General features: G+C 38.3%; 1 protein-coding gene across 3 annotated transcripts in view; it reads right to left on the reverse strand.

The window, feature by feature from the left end:
• Positions 1 to 240: 240 nt before the first annotated feature.
• The window catches only part of ktn1 (kinectin 1), a 40,382-nt gene continuing 25,103 nt past the window's right edge, over positions 241 to 15,519 (reverse strand). For 2 of the 3 annotated variants that reach the window (XM_080850400.1, XM_080850399.1), the window contains exons 25-33: positions 10,438 to 10,527; positions 9,858 to 9,962; positions 5,545 to 5,637; positions 5,317 to 5,409; positions 4,841 to 4,924; positions 2,402 to 2,485; positions 2,188 to 2,277; positions 1,804 to 1,914; positions 241 to 1,381 (exon numbers count right to left, since the gene is read on the reverse strand). In XM_080850400.1, the coding sequence (XP_080706526.1) occupies positions 1,349 to 1,381; positions 1,804 to 1,914; positions 2,188 to 2,277; positions 2,402 to 2,485; positions 4,841 to 4,924; positions 5,317 to 5,409; positions 5,545 to 5,637; positions 9,858 to 9,962; positions 10,438 to 10,527 (783 nt within the window). In that variant the 3' untranslated portion in view covers positions 241 to 1,348. The remainder of the gene's footprint in view (positions 1,382 to 1,803; positions 1,915 to 2,187; positions 2,278 to 2,401; positions 2,486 to 4,840; positions 4,925 to 5,316; positions 5,410 to 5,544; positions 5,638 to 9,857; positions 9,963 to 10,437; positions 10,528 to 15,519) is intronic. The other variant, XM_080850401.1, reaches the window with a different exon arrangement.

The following is a 15,519-nucleotide window of genomic DNA, read 5'->3' on the forward strand; positions in this document are numbered from 1 at the left end:
CATAGGCAAGATGAGGTCATGATGATGTCATGTGCATTATTATAGGATGGGGTCACAATTTGAACAGAGCAAGTATGTGAACATACTGATAGACTAATAGCCATAGCTTTGTGGGTATTGATGCATCCCTTAACCAAATGGTTTTTGAATCACATCTTCATGTACTTTTAATGTCTACAGATCTTAAAACTTGATACTAAGATGCTTCCACTGTAGGCAATAAGCAGTGGACAATAGGTGTATATATATCAAGCATCCCTTTTAATAACGATCACCTGTTTTACAAAAAAACAAAACTTCTTGAGTGTTAATGAAATTAGTAACAGTAAAGCAAATGTTCCATTACAGACAGACAACTCTCTCTCAATTTGTTAGATAAGTCAATGTACACTGAAAATCTAGTCCATCCCTCATCTGACATCCCAATCATTTAAGCTGCAATACATCTCCCACAAGAAAACAGCCATTTGCAAGTGAAAATACATTTCTCCACATTAGCACTGTTGAATGGAATTTGAAGGACAGCAGATGGTACACCATTCCTAAAAGGACTCCAGAGTCCCTTTAAACTGGTTGAATGTGACACTTTACATTACTGTTTTAAAATTCTGATAGTTTAAACTAAAATAGATGCTTTGAAAAAAACATTCTGGTAATCTCTAATCAGCAACTAAAAAAAAATGTCGATTCGATGTGAATGTATAAGTCAGTACAATTCCAAAGAGATCCCTACCTGCCAATTAATTAAGAGTGGAGGAGTGGACTCCTACAGGGAGACTTGCAGAAGTAAACGAAAACCATCTTAACAGCAGCTTTAGATAGATCGTGTCACCTGGATGCCTGCTTTTTGTTTAGGTCTACTCTGGAGTAAAGCCATTGGATGAGAGAGAACTGAGGGAAACAGGTAGGATTTGCCGGTTCTTATACTGTGATCAATGTACTCTGCCTCAGCTAGCAGCTGCAGGATGTGTGTGTGTGCAACAGAGTTAAATAAAATGAGGGTATCTGTCCTGCGACCACATAACCAAGTAAAGCAAGTGCATGAGAAAAGAAAACTGGAGTGTGTATTTTGTGTTTCAGTGTGAGTACATGTTTTTTGAGCTAGTCCATTCGTTTATGAACCCATAATCCCAAGGCATGGCTCTTCTTGAAAGGAAAAGGAGACCGCTAATATCCAGTTGCTTTTACATGAGTTGATGTGTGTCTGGCTGCACTATAAACAAACCAAACATGAGAGTGACAGCTAAGGAGGAGACCATGGAGAATGTGAGTGGGTCTTATCCAAGTTTTCATGACCGGTGTAGGTGTTGCACAGGGCTAGTCTACAACTCCTCTTTTCTTCTGCAAATTAGAGCCCAGTTGAGTCTTTGTCCCCTTCTACCTGTAAGACACACACAAACATAAATACAGGTTTTATACACACATGTAAAATGACACCATAAACACCACCTTAAAGCATACATGTAATTCATCTGATAAATATGTTACCCATCCACTATGCTTTACAAATACCTGTCATTCCCACTAGCCATTCAGAATGTGCACCATGTAGTTCTGTGGTCACCCCCCCCCCTCATGACAATGTAAGAAGACAAGCCCCCGTGGGCATAATGCCCCATTATGCTCTTAACTATGTTTCTGAAGAAGTCTTCTAATCTTCTAATCTAAATCTTCAGAAATATAACCGTGTAAAAGTTGCCTTCAGAACATTAAACTAATGCAAAAACTCCAGAGTTAACACATACGTAACACAATGTTCCTGGAAATTACAGAACGTTGGTGAGACATTCTTGCATTTCTTACCCCTACTTGGCCCTTGGCCAGTTGTGTCTTCACTGACAGCAGGAGCAGTTGGAGCTCCTTAACAGTTTGCTTCAAACCAGCTATCGTTTTCTCTTTGCAGTCCACGTCCTCCTAACAAACAGATGCATATGGGAGTTAAGCGTTTAGCTGGAATGTTACCACAGCAGCTGACTGGCCTACTTTAAAAACAATCTCATAAAGTGAGGTGGAGTGGAGTTAATAAGATAAGGTATCAAGGGCCCCCCTGTTTTTCACAAATTTCTCTTCCACTCCGAAAAGTTTGTCTTCAACTTTTTACATTGAACATTTTAATTTTTTTAAGATTTATTTTTGGGCTTTTAACCTTTCAATCAGACAGGATAGTGAAGGTAGTCTTTGTCTCACCGTTTGTGTGGTCAGGCTGCTATTCTCTAACAGATTATCTTGCCCAGCGTCCTTTAAAAGGTCCTGGATGAGCTCCAGAGACTGCTGCGCCTGAGGGAACACAGACAATAGCTCACACAACCAAGACTATGAAGACAGGTGGAAAGGAGGGTCAAAAAAATAAAACAAGCTAAAAGAATTATACCCTATGTTGTGTTCGTTAAGTCATCCTCACCTTATAGAGATCCCCATTCACCTCTTGTCTTCCACTTTCTTCCGTCTCCAGCTTGTTAAATGCCTCATTAAGTTGAGTCTTCAACTGTAATTGAAACACAGTGGAGTTCAGTAGTTCAGTAAAAGCACGAGCAGCAGAGAGAACGGCCACCAGAGACTAAATCTCCTCAAAACATCACAAATATGAACTCCTTTAACAGAGTGATGTCTTGAACAGCACCTTATTAATCTCTGGCAAAAGCACTGAATCAGAGTTAAGATTAGCAAAACTCTGTTAAACTCTTAAACAAACTAAACAGAAGAGAGAGCATAAGACCATTACATATGCTAACTGCTTAGAGAGAGCTTACAGTTTTTCACTATTGTTAAGAAGTAAAAAGCGAAAATTCGGCACAATCTGCACAACCTTCACGTCATGTATCAATCGCTCGCCCCAAGTGGGAAATACTTAAGACTCCCTTATCTGCATTAGACTCTGATTTTCCTTGTGAACACACTGATGTCCATTACACATCACGTTGTTGTCAAAACACTGTACACAAAGTTCTGTTGTTGCACACATTTCTCAAGTAAAATCTCAAAGCATCAACCTGCAAGACACAAAAAGTCAAATCTCTTAACTTTCAGGTCTTTTGACCAATTTGCGGTGAGGACTGCACCATAAAAGTGTCTTGAGCCTCTGTTTTGTTTGGTAAACTATTGAAAACTTTGAAAAGATCGACAACCAAAAAAGGAGAGGGGTAAGAGTGAGAGGAGGAGGAAGAGGAGGACAAGAAGGAGGAGGAGTATAAGGTTGAGGAGTAGGAGGACAGAGAGAAGGAAGAGGAGGACAAGGAGGAGGAAGAGAATGAGGACAAGGTGAAGAAGGAGGAGGAGGAGAAAGAAGAAGGAGAATGGTCATCTCTAATGAGATTTGGGCCGCTGTGGTAGACCATGTTTTCATGGTTTTTCATTAGAACCTTCAGGATAGAGAACAAGTACGAAATCTGTTTGCCTTGTGTACTGTAATACTGCATATCAATAGAATATAGTGTGCTCACAGTATTTGTATTTTGCAGGACTGAAAGAGAACCACACTGTGGAGGAAGAAAACACACTTTCAATATTTTTTTTAAATCAAAGTAGCATTTTTCCAGGAGATATAAAGGGTTTTGCATTTTTTGTTAGTTGTTTTTGGATTTGTGTTTAGAGTTTTGAGAAAACGAGGCATGCTTTCAAAAAATGTGTGTAAGCAATTGAGAAAAACTGTAAGCATTTTGTATACAATATTATGTCAATACAATCTAGTGTTTGGTGGAACAGGAGACTGAAATTGTAAATATGGTTTGTGAGAACAACGGTATTGCTGTTTTATGTTTGACTATGAAAAATGTAGGCCTACACTGATACATTTTACAAAAGGAGAAATGGCTCAATGAGTCATTGTCATTCATATGGCGTGTTTCGATGATTGTATTTTCAATTTTGCACTTCTGTGTGCTGTAAATGCTTGGTAGTGTGCAGCAAATGCTTAGTTGTGTGTACTAAATGAATGTATGTGTGTGTGTTTTGAAAATATGGCTGTGTGTACCAAATGAAAACACGAGTTCCATTTTGTGAACAGTTAAGAGATTTGATAGCAAAGAGTCATCTTGCAAAGGGAGTGTCAGGTTTAGCATTTTGTGTGTGAGGTTTTCAGTTTTCTGTGTGGAGTTTTGAGAAAGCCGTTATCGTTTTGAAAAACGGGTTTTAGCAACAGTGAAAAACTGTAAAAGCATTTCATAGGCCCAGTGCTTAGAGCAATGCAAAGCCTAAAGCAACCATTACCTTATTTAAGATATAGATAGGGTTCAACTATAAAACTATATGATATTTCAGGATTACAGCGTTATCAGGAGAAAATGTAGCCTGGCCATTACCAGCCTGTGACTCCATTTCATTCCGTCTTTCAGTCTGGGCCAACCCAATGCATTTTGGTTTCCGAGATCGGCGGGTGCTTATCTTGAGGTTTAAAATCATTGGAGTTCCCTTAACCAATCAGCAACGTTTAGTAAGCATTCGGTAGATTAAACTCTTCCCAAAGCCAGTTGGGAGAAGAGCTACGACGTCCTTTCCAATCATAAAACTTACAAGAAAATACTCTTGTTCTCCTTTTAATTTTCTGATGTTCTCGAGAGTTGAGACAACTTTTCCGATAGCTTTTCGTGTCTTTTCCTCCAAGGCGAGTTTTGCGTCACAGCTCTGAACTGTTCGCTGATTGGTCCTGCAAAATTTTGAGTTCTGGAGACGATTGTCAATGGGGTTGGGCCAGACTGAGTATGAGCTTGAAATCAATTCAGGCGGAAATACGTAGGCTGGTGTCACCAGGCTAGAGAAAATGCACCAGTACATCCATATTTTGTATTACTAGCAAAAAACCAAATGTGACCTAGGTGAGAGATGTCGCATAAAAAAGCCTTACCTCTTGGATTTCAGAAACATAGGTGGCACTCTCATGTTCAGCTTGCTCAAGCTCTGCCCCCAAGGTCTGTTTGTCTTTCCTCAGCTGAAGAGAAATAAACTTTCAATATTTGTTGTGCACAATGGGTTTTGTGAAATACAGACTATTGACATACAGACAAAAAAATGACTTCCGATTTCTTTGACAAGTTTGGAAGGAAGCATGGGTGAAATTTCTGCAAATTAGCTCTACAAATTCAAAACTAGAACACAAATAGTCTGTGTGACTGTCACTGCTACAAATAGAGGAACCTTCAATGAAATCGCCACGCCTTAAACTTATTGTTGGTTATTTATAACATTGTCAATTTTTTTATTTTTTCATTACTGGAATGAAATGGACTTAAAAAACAGTAGTATATATACACCCCCTCTCAGAAATCAGGATATTTAAACAACTTTTATGCAAGTTAAACATCAAAAAACGTATCATGAGACCTCTTTCAGTTCTGTTTGTGACATTTCCAAGTTCAGCCTCCAGCGAGACTCTTCCTGCTCCACACTATTCTGTAGCCTCTGTAGGATGCCCTCCTATGGAATAAATATGGAAAAAAGGAAATATTCTCATTTTGAGATTGGAAAAACACCTCTAAAGAGTTTATTTGTTGAGTTGAATGCTGTGAATTCCATAATATGACACCAATTAGAATGTCCTGGTTGACATACCGTCTCTGCCAACACTTTTTTGTAAGTCTCACAGTCTTTCTGCAACACCCTCTGAGCCTCTTCTGCTGCTTTCAGCTTCTCCAACATAGGCTGCTGCAGACAGACAAACACATAGTCATGGACACCATTCAAAAAACAAAACCCAAGGAATTGAACAGTTTCTATTATTAGAATTAATTATTATTAGAAATAATATAGAATTATTATTAAATACAATAATTATTATTAGAAATAATATAGAATAGTTTCTATATTAAGAAAAATTTCTAAACTGAAAAAATGTTTTTCATATGCAGACCTAGAAAAACGTATTCATGCCTTTATTACTAGTAGGGTCGACTACTGCAATGGTCTTTTCACCGGCCTACCTCAAAAAACAATTAAACACCTTCAAATTATTCAAAACGCTGCAGCAAGGTTACTTACACAAACAAAGAAAAGAGATCATATAACACCTGTACTAAGGTTCCTACACTGGTTACCAGTATCTTTTAGAATTGATTTTAAAGTTTTATTACTTGTTTTTAAATGTCTTCAAAACCAGGGACCCCTTTATCTTAAAAATATGCTCAGAATCTACTGCCCTACCAGATCTCTTAGATCTGGAGAGCTTCTTATGCTGGTTCAACCCTCTGCCCGTACTAAGCAGGGTGAGGCTGCTTTTAGTAATTATGCGGTCCGTTTGTGGAACCAGCTACCTCTGGACATTAAAACAGCCCCCACTGTTGCCACTTTTAAAACCAAACTAAAAACTAAATTGTTCAGAGATGCTTTTAATTAACATGTGTTCTTATTTTCTTTTATGTATTTGCATCTATTTTTATTTTATTATTTTTTTTTTTTCTCATGATTGTATGTTTTTACTTACATTACAAAATTTTAACTCTTATTATTCTTATCTACTTGCTACTATTATTGCTTTTGTAACTTCTATTTATATGTAAGGACCATCCTTTTTTTTTTTTTTTTTACTTGTGAAGCACATTGGGTTGCCTTTGTTGTATGAAATGGGCTATACAAATAAACCTGCCTTGCCTTGCCTTATACAAATCAACAGTACTGCCCATTCCTATACATATGAAATTCCTGAGCATCCAGTGATGGCTGCTTCTTATTAAGATCATCATTATGCAGAGTTTGCAGTACAGGAATAAGCCACACATCCCATCATGGGAGAAAACACTCCCACAGGATTAACAGCGTTTGTATGTTAGTGTGATTAACCATTACATTGATCAATGGTCTCATTCGGGAGGGGAGGTTCATAGCCACAACATAACATCTGATTGGTTGGATTTCAACAATTCCTGCTTAATGAGGGTGATCCTTTTTTAATGCCAGAACTACTGTGTGGATCACTGTAATTGAACAGTACTCTGTTAGCCTAACAATATTTCATACTGCTATCTATGATCACTTTTATGTGCATTAAACATAGGGAAAACAATGGCATGTTATGCCTAAAGTCTTAGTTAAGATGTTACAGTTTTTCTCCGTTGCTAAAACTCAATTTTTCAAAGCATGCCTCGGTTTCTCTGAACACTAAACCCAAGTGCCAACTCCCTAAACCAATTCTGCTAAACTATACGCACAATTATCTGCTTTAGACACAGATTTCAATTGTTAGCCGCACTTTCTTCAAAACACAACACACAATTCTCTGCTTTAGACACAGATTTCATTTGTTAACCACATTTTCTACAAAATACTAAACACCATCCTCTCTACTTTGCACAGTTTATCAATGCCAAAACCTTCTTGCTTTCAGACAGAACACACTGCTATTCAAATGACAAAACTTCCATTTTTAAAGCTGTTGTGCAATTTGAAATCAAAACTTTAGCTCCTAGTTTGGAGAACAATTTATGGCAACATTGAAGTGAGAGGTGATCAGAGAGGCAGAGGAGTGAGAGTAAGAGGAGGAGGAGGAGGAAAATGATGAAGAGGAAGAGCAAGACGGAGAGCCATTACTGTATCTCTGATGAGATTCAGGCCAATGTGTTCAACCATGTGGTCAACATGGGTTTTGACCATGCAGGAGGCTGGCATGGCTGGCCAGAGAGTTCAACCAAACATAAGCCGCTTCTCAGTTGCACCGATTCTCCGGACGTTCAGAAGAGAGAATGGGTAAGAAACACTACTATGACAGTAAAACACTAGTTTGAATGCCTTATCAGGAGCATAGTATTCTTGTATTTAGAGAATTTTACATTGTACTGTATTTGTAAAATTATAAACAAATACAAAGTGCAACCATTGATGACCAAGACATATTCCTAAACATCAATACAGTGAGCCTAGCCACAGTGGACCATGTTCTAAGGCAGAACACTTCGAGAATGAAACAGGTGTACAGGGTGCCTTTTGACAGAAACTCTGATAGAGTCAAACAATTACAGTATGATATGACTATGTGCAAGTAAGTCATATACGTTTCCACAACTGATTACATCCTATCAGCACTGAAACATTACTGTACTGTATTGTATTCCAATCAAATGTTACTGTTTTTTCAGAAGTTTCACAACACAACAATTGTCAATATTGTCTTGAGCAAGAACAGGATGCAGTCTAGTTTTTTTGTCCTTTTTTATTTTACATTTTTCTTTCTTTTTTTGTTGACTGTATCAATATCCTATTGTTTGTTCTGTGTAAATCATCTACACATTCGGTTGTGTTTGCTCTGATGTAAAGGCTACAGCACTTTAAAAAAAAAAATCTTTACTGTAAGTCGTTACTGTTTGTGAGTTGTTTTATATTTGCGTTAAAACATTATACAGTTACAATATTTTACAACTGGAGAAAGCGTACACGAACACTGGAGATGAAAAGGCATTATACTCCTGATAAGGCCTTCATACTGGTGTTAATTTCATAGTAGTGTTTTCCATTGAGCACATCAGTGTTCAATCGATGCTTAGAATGTCTACTCATATAATGGTCTGTGTTTGTCATTTGAAAACAAAATGCCCTTTTGAGGTGACATAATAGTGTTTTGAAAACAAGGTAGCATTTTGCAAGAGGTATAAAGGTTTTTGCATTTTGTGTGAGTGGTTGTGGGATTTGGGTTTAGTGTTCAGTGAAACCGAGGCATGCTTTGAAAAATTGAGTTTTAGCAACGGAGAAAAACTGTAAATAAGACATAACTTATATCTTATACATTTTGAGCTTACTTGAGAAAAAAAGTACCGTCTCATTCATAGAATGCTCCCCTACATCTGGGGTGACACCGCGAACCTTATACCCTGCACTACTTAGTTTTTGGGTTGAACATCAAAGACCACAAGACAACAATATTCCTGCTACAGCTGGGAAAGGACCAGGCACACTTGCATACAATGGTGGAAATGGAAGAATGGAAGGAAATATGTATAATGGAAGGAAACAGACAACAATGGTTAGATAGCCAGAAGCCTCAGAAGCCAAGAGTAAAGTGAATTGCATGGGTGAGGTAATCTATAATTACGGCATGGGAAGACATGGAGTTTGTCAGAAAGCTAGGAGGGAAAAGCATGGTCAACCCATATATAGAAAGGTTGATTTGAGAGAAGTGGCAGCAGAAGAAGCAATGTGAAAAGAGTAAATGAACAGAAAAAAGGTATTAGTGTGCAGGCAGAGAAGAGTAGACCGGCTACACTAAGGAGGGCAGAGCTCCTCAGACAAAGAAGGGAGAAGAAAGAACAAACAAGGGCTGCTTTCCTCAAGGATCCATTTAAGTTTGTGAAATCTCTGTTCACCCAAAACAAAACAGGAAGTTTGAGTTGTAAGAAAGGACCTGGAGGAGTATCTTTAACATTTGAAGGCAAATAGTTTGATTGATGTTTCTGTGTAGAAAGCAGGAACCCCATGAATCTGGATGTTTAAAACCTCACTAGCATGATTTGGTATCAAACTCAGGCAGAGATCTCTGTATGGTATTTTTTGACCTCACTAATAACTTTGGATTGGGGCCACCCAGTCTGTTGTGGAAGATATTCAGAAAATTTGAGAAGATGTCTGTGTTAGTCCAAGCATAATTATAGGACATTCAGTTATTCTTCAAAACAAGTAACTACACCACATCCTGGCAGCATTAGCAGGCAGGTGGTACAATTCCACACTGAGTGACAAAGGACAAGTTTCAGAAAAATTATTGTTAAGGCCATCAATACCTGTGTACCAATATTTGTATTATTGTATAATTCAAATATGTTTTGTTGGTTGCTTTGGACAAAAGCGTCTGCCAAACCATAACCATATGCATCATTTGCTGTGTGTGTGGCCAAAAGTGTGCATCCGTCATTGCGATGGGGACATTTTTTAAAAATAATCACCTGGGCATCCCCTGCTGCATCAAGATCAGGAGTTGTGTTCTTGGGTAAGGTGGCCTCAACTTCTCTCATCGCCGTTTCAAAGCTCTGTAGCCATTGTTGATGGTCCTGGAGAAAACAGTGTAAAAAAAGAACACATCCCATCAGCTAACACATTATTGGTCAGCTAGCTCAAAAGCTTGAGTGCTTAAATGAAGATCTCCAGGGGTCTATAAGGCCCAGCTATGTTAATGTAACATATTTAAAATTCAAATGGTGCTGATGTGGACACTGATGGTCTTCTAGATATCCTTCAATCATACATGAAACTTTACATACAGTGTATGTAATCTTGACCCTCCACCATCTTGGCCAAACTTTTTGGTTACACCCATAAGTGAAGGGAGCTAGGGGTGGACAAAGCTGGTGATATGCAGCTACCAAAAGTATGAAATCATTTAGCTTTCTAATTGATAGCTAGCCAGTCCAGCATTTTGCACCTTTAAATGTCAGGGGGCAGGAGGGTGCATTTGAACATTATTAACATCATTTACACAGGAACGTGCTGTTGAGAGATGGGTGCATGTGCCAGTGGTATACACACCTGTTCAGAAGGGAGGGGAACAAGTGGGAGGAGCCTGTGGAGTGTTGCCCTACATTCCACCTCTAAAGACTCGACAACTGCCTGATGCTCCTGCAGAAAAAAAACAGCACAAGAAAGGAAGGTATTACAGCATGACAGAAATTGTGTCCAGCATGACTTCACACAACCAAATTACATCAAGACGTTCACAATCATAATTATTCATCATAAATAAATAGAGGATAGACATCAATAAATACAAAACAAAATAGGAGATTGCAGTTAGTCTTCTGGAGTTGAGACCTTCATCAGTGAAACTGGAAAAAATGGGATAGAATTTGTATGGTACAGTGTTCAATACATATTGAACAGAAATGGTACAAAGAAATGATACTATCCGCAGTAAAATGTTGAGACTATATCAAAATGCATCAGACCTGAACATTTGAGACCACGGTGTGTCTTTGAGCTAGTTGAGCTTGTTTCCTTAATTTCCCCGCCAATTTTGTGTTTCCCTTTTTGGTTCATGCAATTTCTATGTATGTATTTACACTTTCCTGCACTTCTTTAGGGACAGTACTAGGGGGGCAGGGGTGTGGCATGGGTTTATTTTTGGTGTTGCTCCACCTCTTCCTGTCCTGTGGCAGAGTTATGTTGTGCCCCCTTGGGAATATCTTTTGTCTTCCTGTTCGAGGATTTTATTTTGTATTGAGTTTTCAGTGCATGTTTTTTCTTTGATGTATTGTTTGATTTTTATGGTTGTTGGTATTAATCCACGCCACATCATTTTTTAATTGTAACACTACTGAGTGTGGTAGGCTAGCCCCCTCAGTTTTCTTTTCTGCGTTGTCCTGCAGCAGAGAGAGAGACGGCAATAAAGCACAGCAGACCCTTTCCAATTGTGGCATCACTTCATTCACCATTTAACACAATGCAGAGGAGAGAGAGAGAGAGAGAGAGCAAACACTCTCGTTACAAATGCACTAAATTAACAGGAATCAGGAGCCAAATGAGAGAAAATGGAAGTTTAGCCTGTGGTGAGGTAGTTCATGAAGTTCAACTAAGTTGATGATTTCGATTATTGATAAGAGGTAGATGATTGGATACAAATATTATCATAGAACAGGAAGGAAGGTGGGCATGTTGTCGAACCTGAGTGCTCCGGCTGAGTTTTCCCTGAAGGATGGCTTCTGTGGCTGAAAGCGCCTCCATGGCGCTCCAGTTTTTCTGACGGAGCTCCTGGGCAGTTTCAAAGAGACACTATGTTCAGTTTCAGTGCCCTCTGCTATTCGCAACTCCCCTACATAACAACTCAGTCTTGCCCACCCTCTATATACAACTAATATACTCTTGACTGTGACGACTGTTTATGCCAGTGGATCTCGAAACTTTTCACAACATCCTCTTTTCACTTATGAATCATAATTACATCTGGGTTCCCATTTTCTCAGAGGGTTTGGACTTCACAACTAAGGTTGCGGAAATTGAAAACTTCCCATCGGAACAGGAATAAACTGGAAATTTGGGGGTTGTTTATACTAACTGTATTTACCTTGTCATATATGGCAAAACATGACAAAACAACGTTTTGTTTTGTCATAAGCAGACATGCATGCAAACATTTTTAATCACAAATAAAAAATGACATTTGTTCCCTTATCCATTTCTGAGTAGAACTTTAATGGATTCTTTCATTGAACAACAAAAACATGAAAGTTTTATAAGATAAATGTATTCCCTTTGATCCCTCCCCAAAAAAGTCCCATTCTAAATGTAAAATGATAGCATTTAGTTAAGCGTCTCAAGCCTCTGGTTTTAGCGTTTTTCCTCTGACGTTAGCCACTTGCCAACTAGACAATTTTGTTCCTGTGGACTATAAATACAGTCACCTGTTTGCGTAGTCTATCAATAATGGATACATCGTGCTTTCTCGGACAAGAGGACTTCGGATTTTCATTTGACGCATTTGATCATGTCAGGTTAAGAGAAAAATAAAACACGAACTATTAATTCTCTCAATTTATTTTACAATAGCTAGCTACATCCTTTGCAAAGAAACAGAGAGTGTGCTACATTCCATACGTTTTTATTGCTCAGCCTTTAATTTGCACCCAAGTCACCAAACTCGCGCTTTTTTGATGGACCCGGACAGCCCAAGTAATCAAGGTGATGGGGTACTTTTGTGTGGACATACATACATCCTACTCTCGCTGCTGTAAAAAGTTAGCCTACTGTTTACGAATAAAATTGGTATTAAAATGAACATGGCTTCAGTGTAACACGTAATCAATATGCTAGGTAATGACAAATATGTTCAAAACCAACAGAAAGTCATATGTTTAGGTTTCTGGCAGACAATGTTCCCAACTAGCTGCATCCAGGGTCCAGCTGAGCTTGGCTTGCATAGTCTTGTTTTCAACTACATTTAAGTTCCCTGTTATAGACTAACTTTTGCACACAAACATTTCCAAAATTCCTGAGCTTAACTTCCCATAGATAGCTTCCTGAAATGTTCCGCCCCTTTGCAACCCTATTCACAACACTTGAACGTTTGCTTCTGCAGCATAGTTCTGTAGTACTCATACATCGCTCTTGGTATATCTTGGCTAGAAACATGAAATTCATGCAAGGACTCTGCTGAAAATAAATATATCTTTCAGCCAAATTACAAGCAAGTAGAGCAAAGTTCTGTGTTCTGTTCATTTTTTAGTAATTCAGGCATCAGTGATGTAGAACAGTGAATTGGGCGATGCAAACAAAAAAGGTTGGGAAAAGTTTTGAGGAGCAAATTTCACCCAGCATTCCTCAAGCTGGCTGAGTAAGGAAGTATGAGATTGTCTTTTTTGGGAATTTGTCTTTTCATTTGGTCAGCTTCCTGAGGCACAACCATAAGTACAAAACTATTTGTACTATTTGGTGTAGTGTCCCTGCAGTTGATGTTCTTTTTTGGGGGCAAACCAGTGACTCTAATGGACCTCCAGCTGCCAGCTCATCTCCACTGACTCCATTGAGATTCGAATCCCTGTCACCATCAACTGGCTGCTTGCTCCCATTAACCATTGAGCCACAACCACCCTGTTTCAATCTAAAAGACTCCAAGCTGTATCACAAATGGATTTGACAAGGGGGTGCTGAAATAAAGGTATGAGGTTTTATATTTAACAGACTAAAAGTTTAAGGCTTTTGGTATCATTTTACACTAATCCTACTATATTGTTAGTCTTGCTTATAGTTCTATTGGTTTTGGATTTCCCACAGCAGCCAAACCTCTCACTGTCACATGCAAGTACTCCACCCAACCTAGCCTAAGTATTATAACAAAACAGGATGCACTACAACCATCATACAGTGTTCATATGTTCCAAACATCCTGAAAATCTTTTCTCTTAAGTGAATAAAGACTTGCAGTCCTAGCTTGTTCTTTCTTCTTTTTTTTTTCTGAGGAGCTCTGCCCTTCTTAGCATAGCCAGTCTACTCTTCACCTCTGCCTGACGTACACCAACACCTTCTCTCTGTTCATCATCTGCTCATTTCCACGGCTTCTTCCTCTCTTCAATATGCCTCTCTACTTCAACCTGTTGCCTTGACTTGGTTTCATCGTAGCTTTCAGACAAACTCCATATATTTTCATAATTACAGACCTCACCTATGAAATTCAATCCTTGTTCCTGAAAATGGAACCTGTAAATTGTACGTCGCTTTGGACAAACACGTCTTGTAAATTACTAAATTTAAATGCGGGGCCCCTATACTCTTTCATCCAGACATTTCAATAGGCAATACTAGCATATAAACAGAGTGGCAGGCATTTCTAGAATAATTACTCCACTATCAGTACACTGATATTCTGTGCTTACACATGTCCTGCTTGAAAGGTGGAAGCGTGATCTTTAGTTCATACCACAAGAGAATTCAGACTCACACATTTATCAGACAAGGCAAACTTGCTTTCATAAAATCTACAGAGCTTTGTTAGGTTGAGAACAAGTTGAGAATTATGAAACTTGCTAAAAATCTGTTTCAGTCTGTCCCTTTGTTTTGTTACAAATTGTATCAAATTCAATTTAAAAAGGCCCACATTCCTTATGGGGAATACTGATTTAGCCCTATTCCCTTGCCAATGACTTGATATAAACCTACCAAACAGCAGCATTACACAATTTTCCAGACTAGTTTAGGCCTTTTTTTGTATGAGGAACCAAATTCACCAGCTGTTGAAGTATAGAAACAAAGCTCCAGACTGGAAACTATTCATTTAAATTTTAAACTTATTCCATGTTTTTGGAATACATTTTAAACAATCCCAAATTAATGTAATGTTCAGGTCTCCACGAACTACTGGCTGTGTAGTGTAAGTACCTCATAAGCATTGCTGCTATTGAAAACTCAATGATTTAAAAAGGTACAGACCCTTAAACTGTCGTGATTGTTAAATTACAGAGGTTTCATATGCAAATGTAGCACAAATTAGCACACATAGCATGTAAAGAATTACAGATGGAGAGGAAAGCCTTCTTAACATTAAATCTGTTGATTATCAAATATAAAACAAACATTACGTGTATAACAGTATTTAAAACAAGCCAAATTGTATCCATGTAGGTCAACGATGTGTCCAGGCAAGTTCTGAAGCAACCACATCCATACATACAGAACCAATATCATAAATAATAGCGTGTAAGGAAAAACAGCTGCTGGACAGAGGTAAAGATCTTCACAAGAGATTATTCAGAGACTCTAGATTAGATACTGTAAATGTACTTCTTCACTGATAGATAGCAGCATGTTTGTGGTTTGCACCCGTCGATAAACTAATTATTGCATTATCACTGGTGTGCTAGCTAATAGATGGCAAAAAACTGTAACCAACAAACAGCAACTTAATATTAGAGGGACTGACTCCAACAACCAAGGACTTATATATGAAGACACAACTCTTACTTTGCATTTGACTGAATGAAAGCTACCATTACCAATGGGAATTATACATATCAAATTCATGGGATAACAAGAGTGTGCTGAAAATCCACTAAACAAATATGTACACAAGCCAACGTGCTTGATGCTGAAATAACGAAGCAATGATATCATATCTCATAATTC

The sequence above is a fragment of the Sprattus sprattus genome (assembly GCF_963457725.1).
Source record: "Sprattus sprattus genome assembly, chromosome: 13".
NCBI classification, from domain to species: Eukaryota; Metazoa; Chordata; class Actinopteri; order Clupeiformes; family Clupeidae; genus Sprattus; species Sprattus sprattus.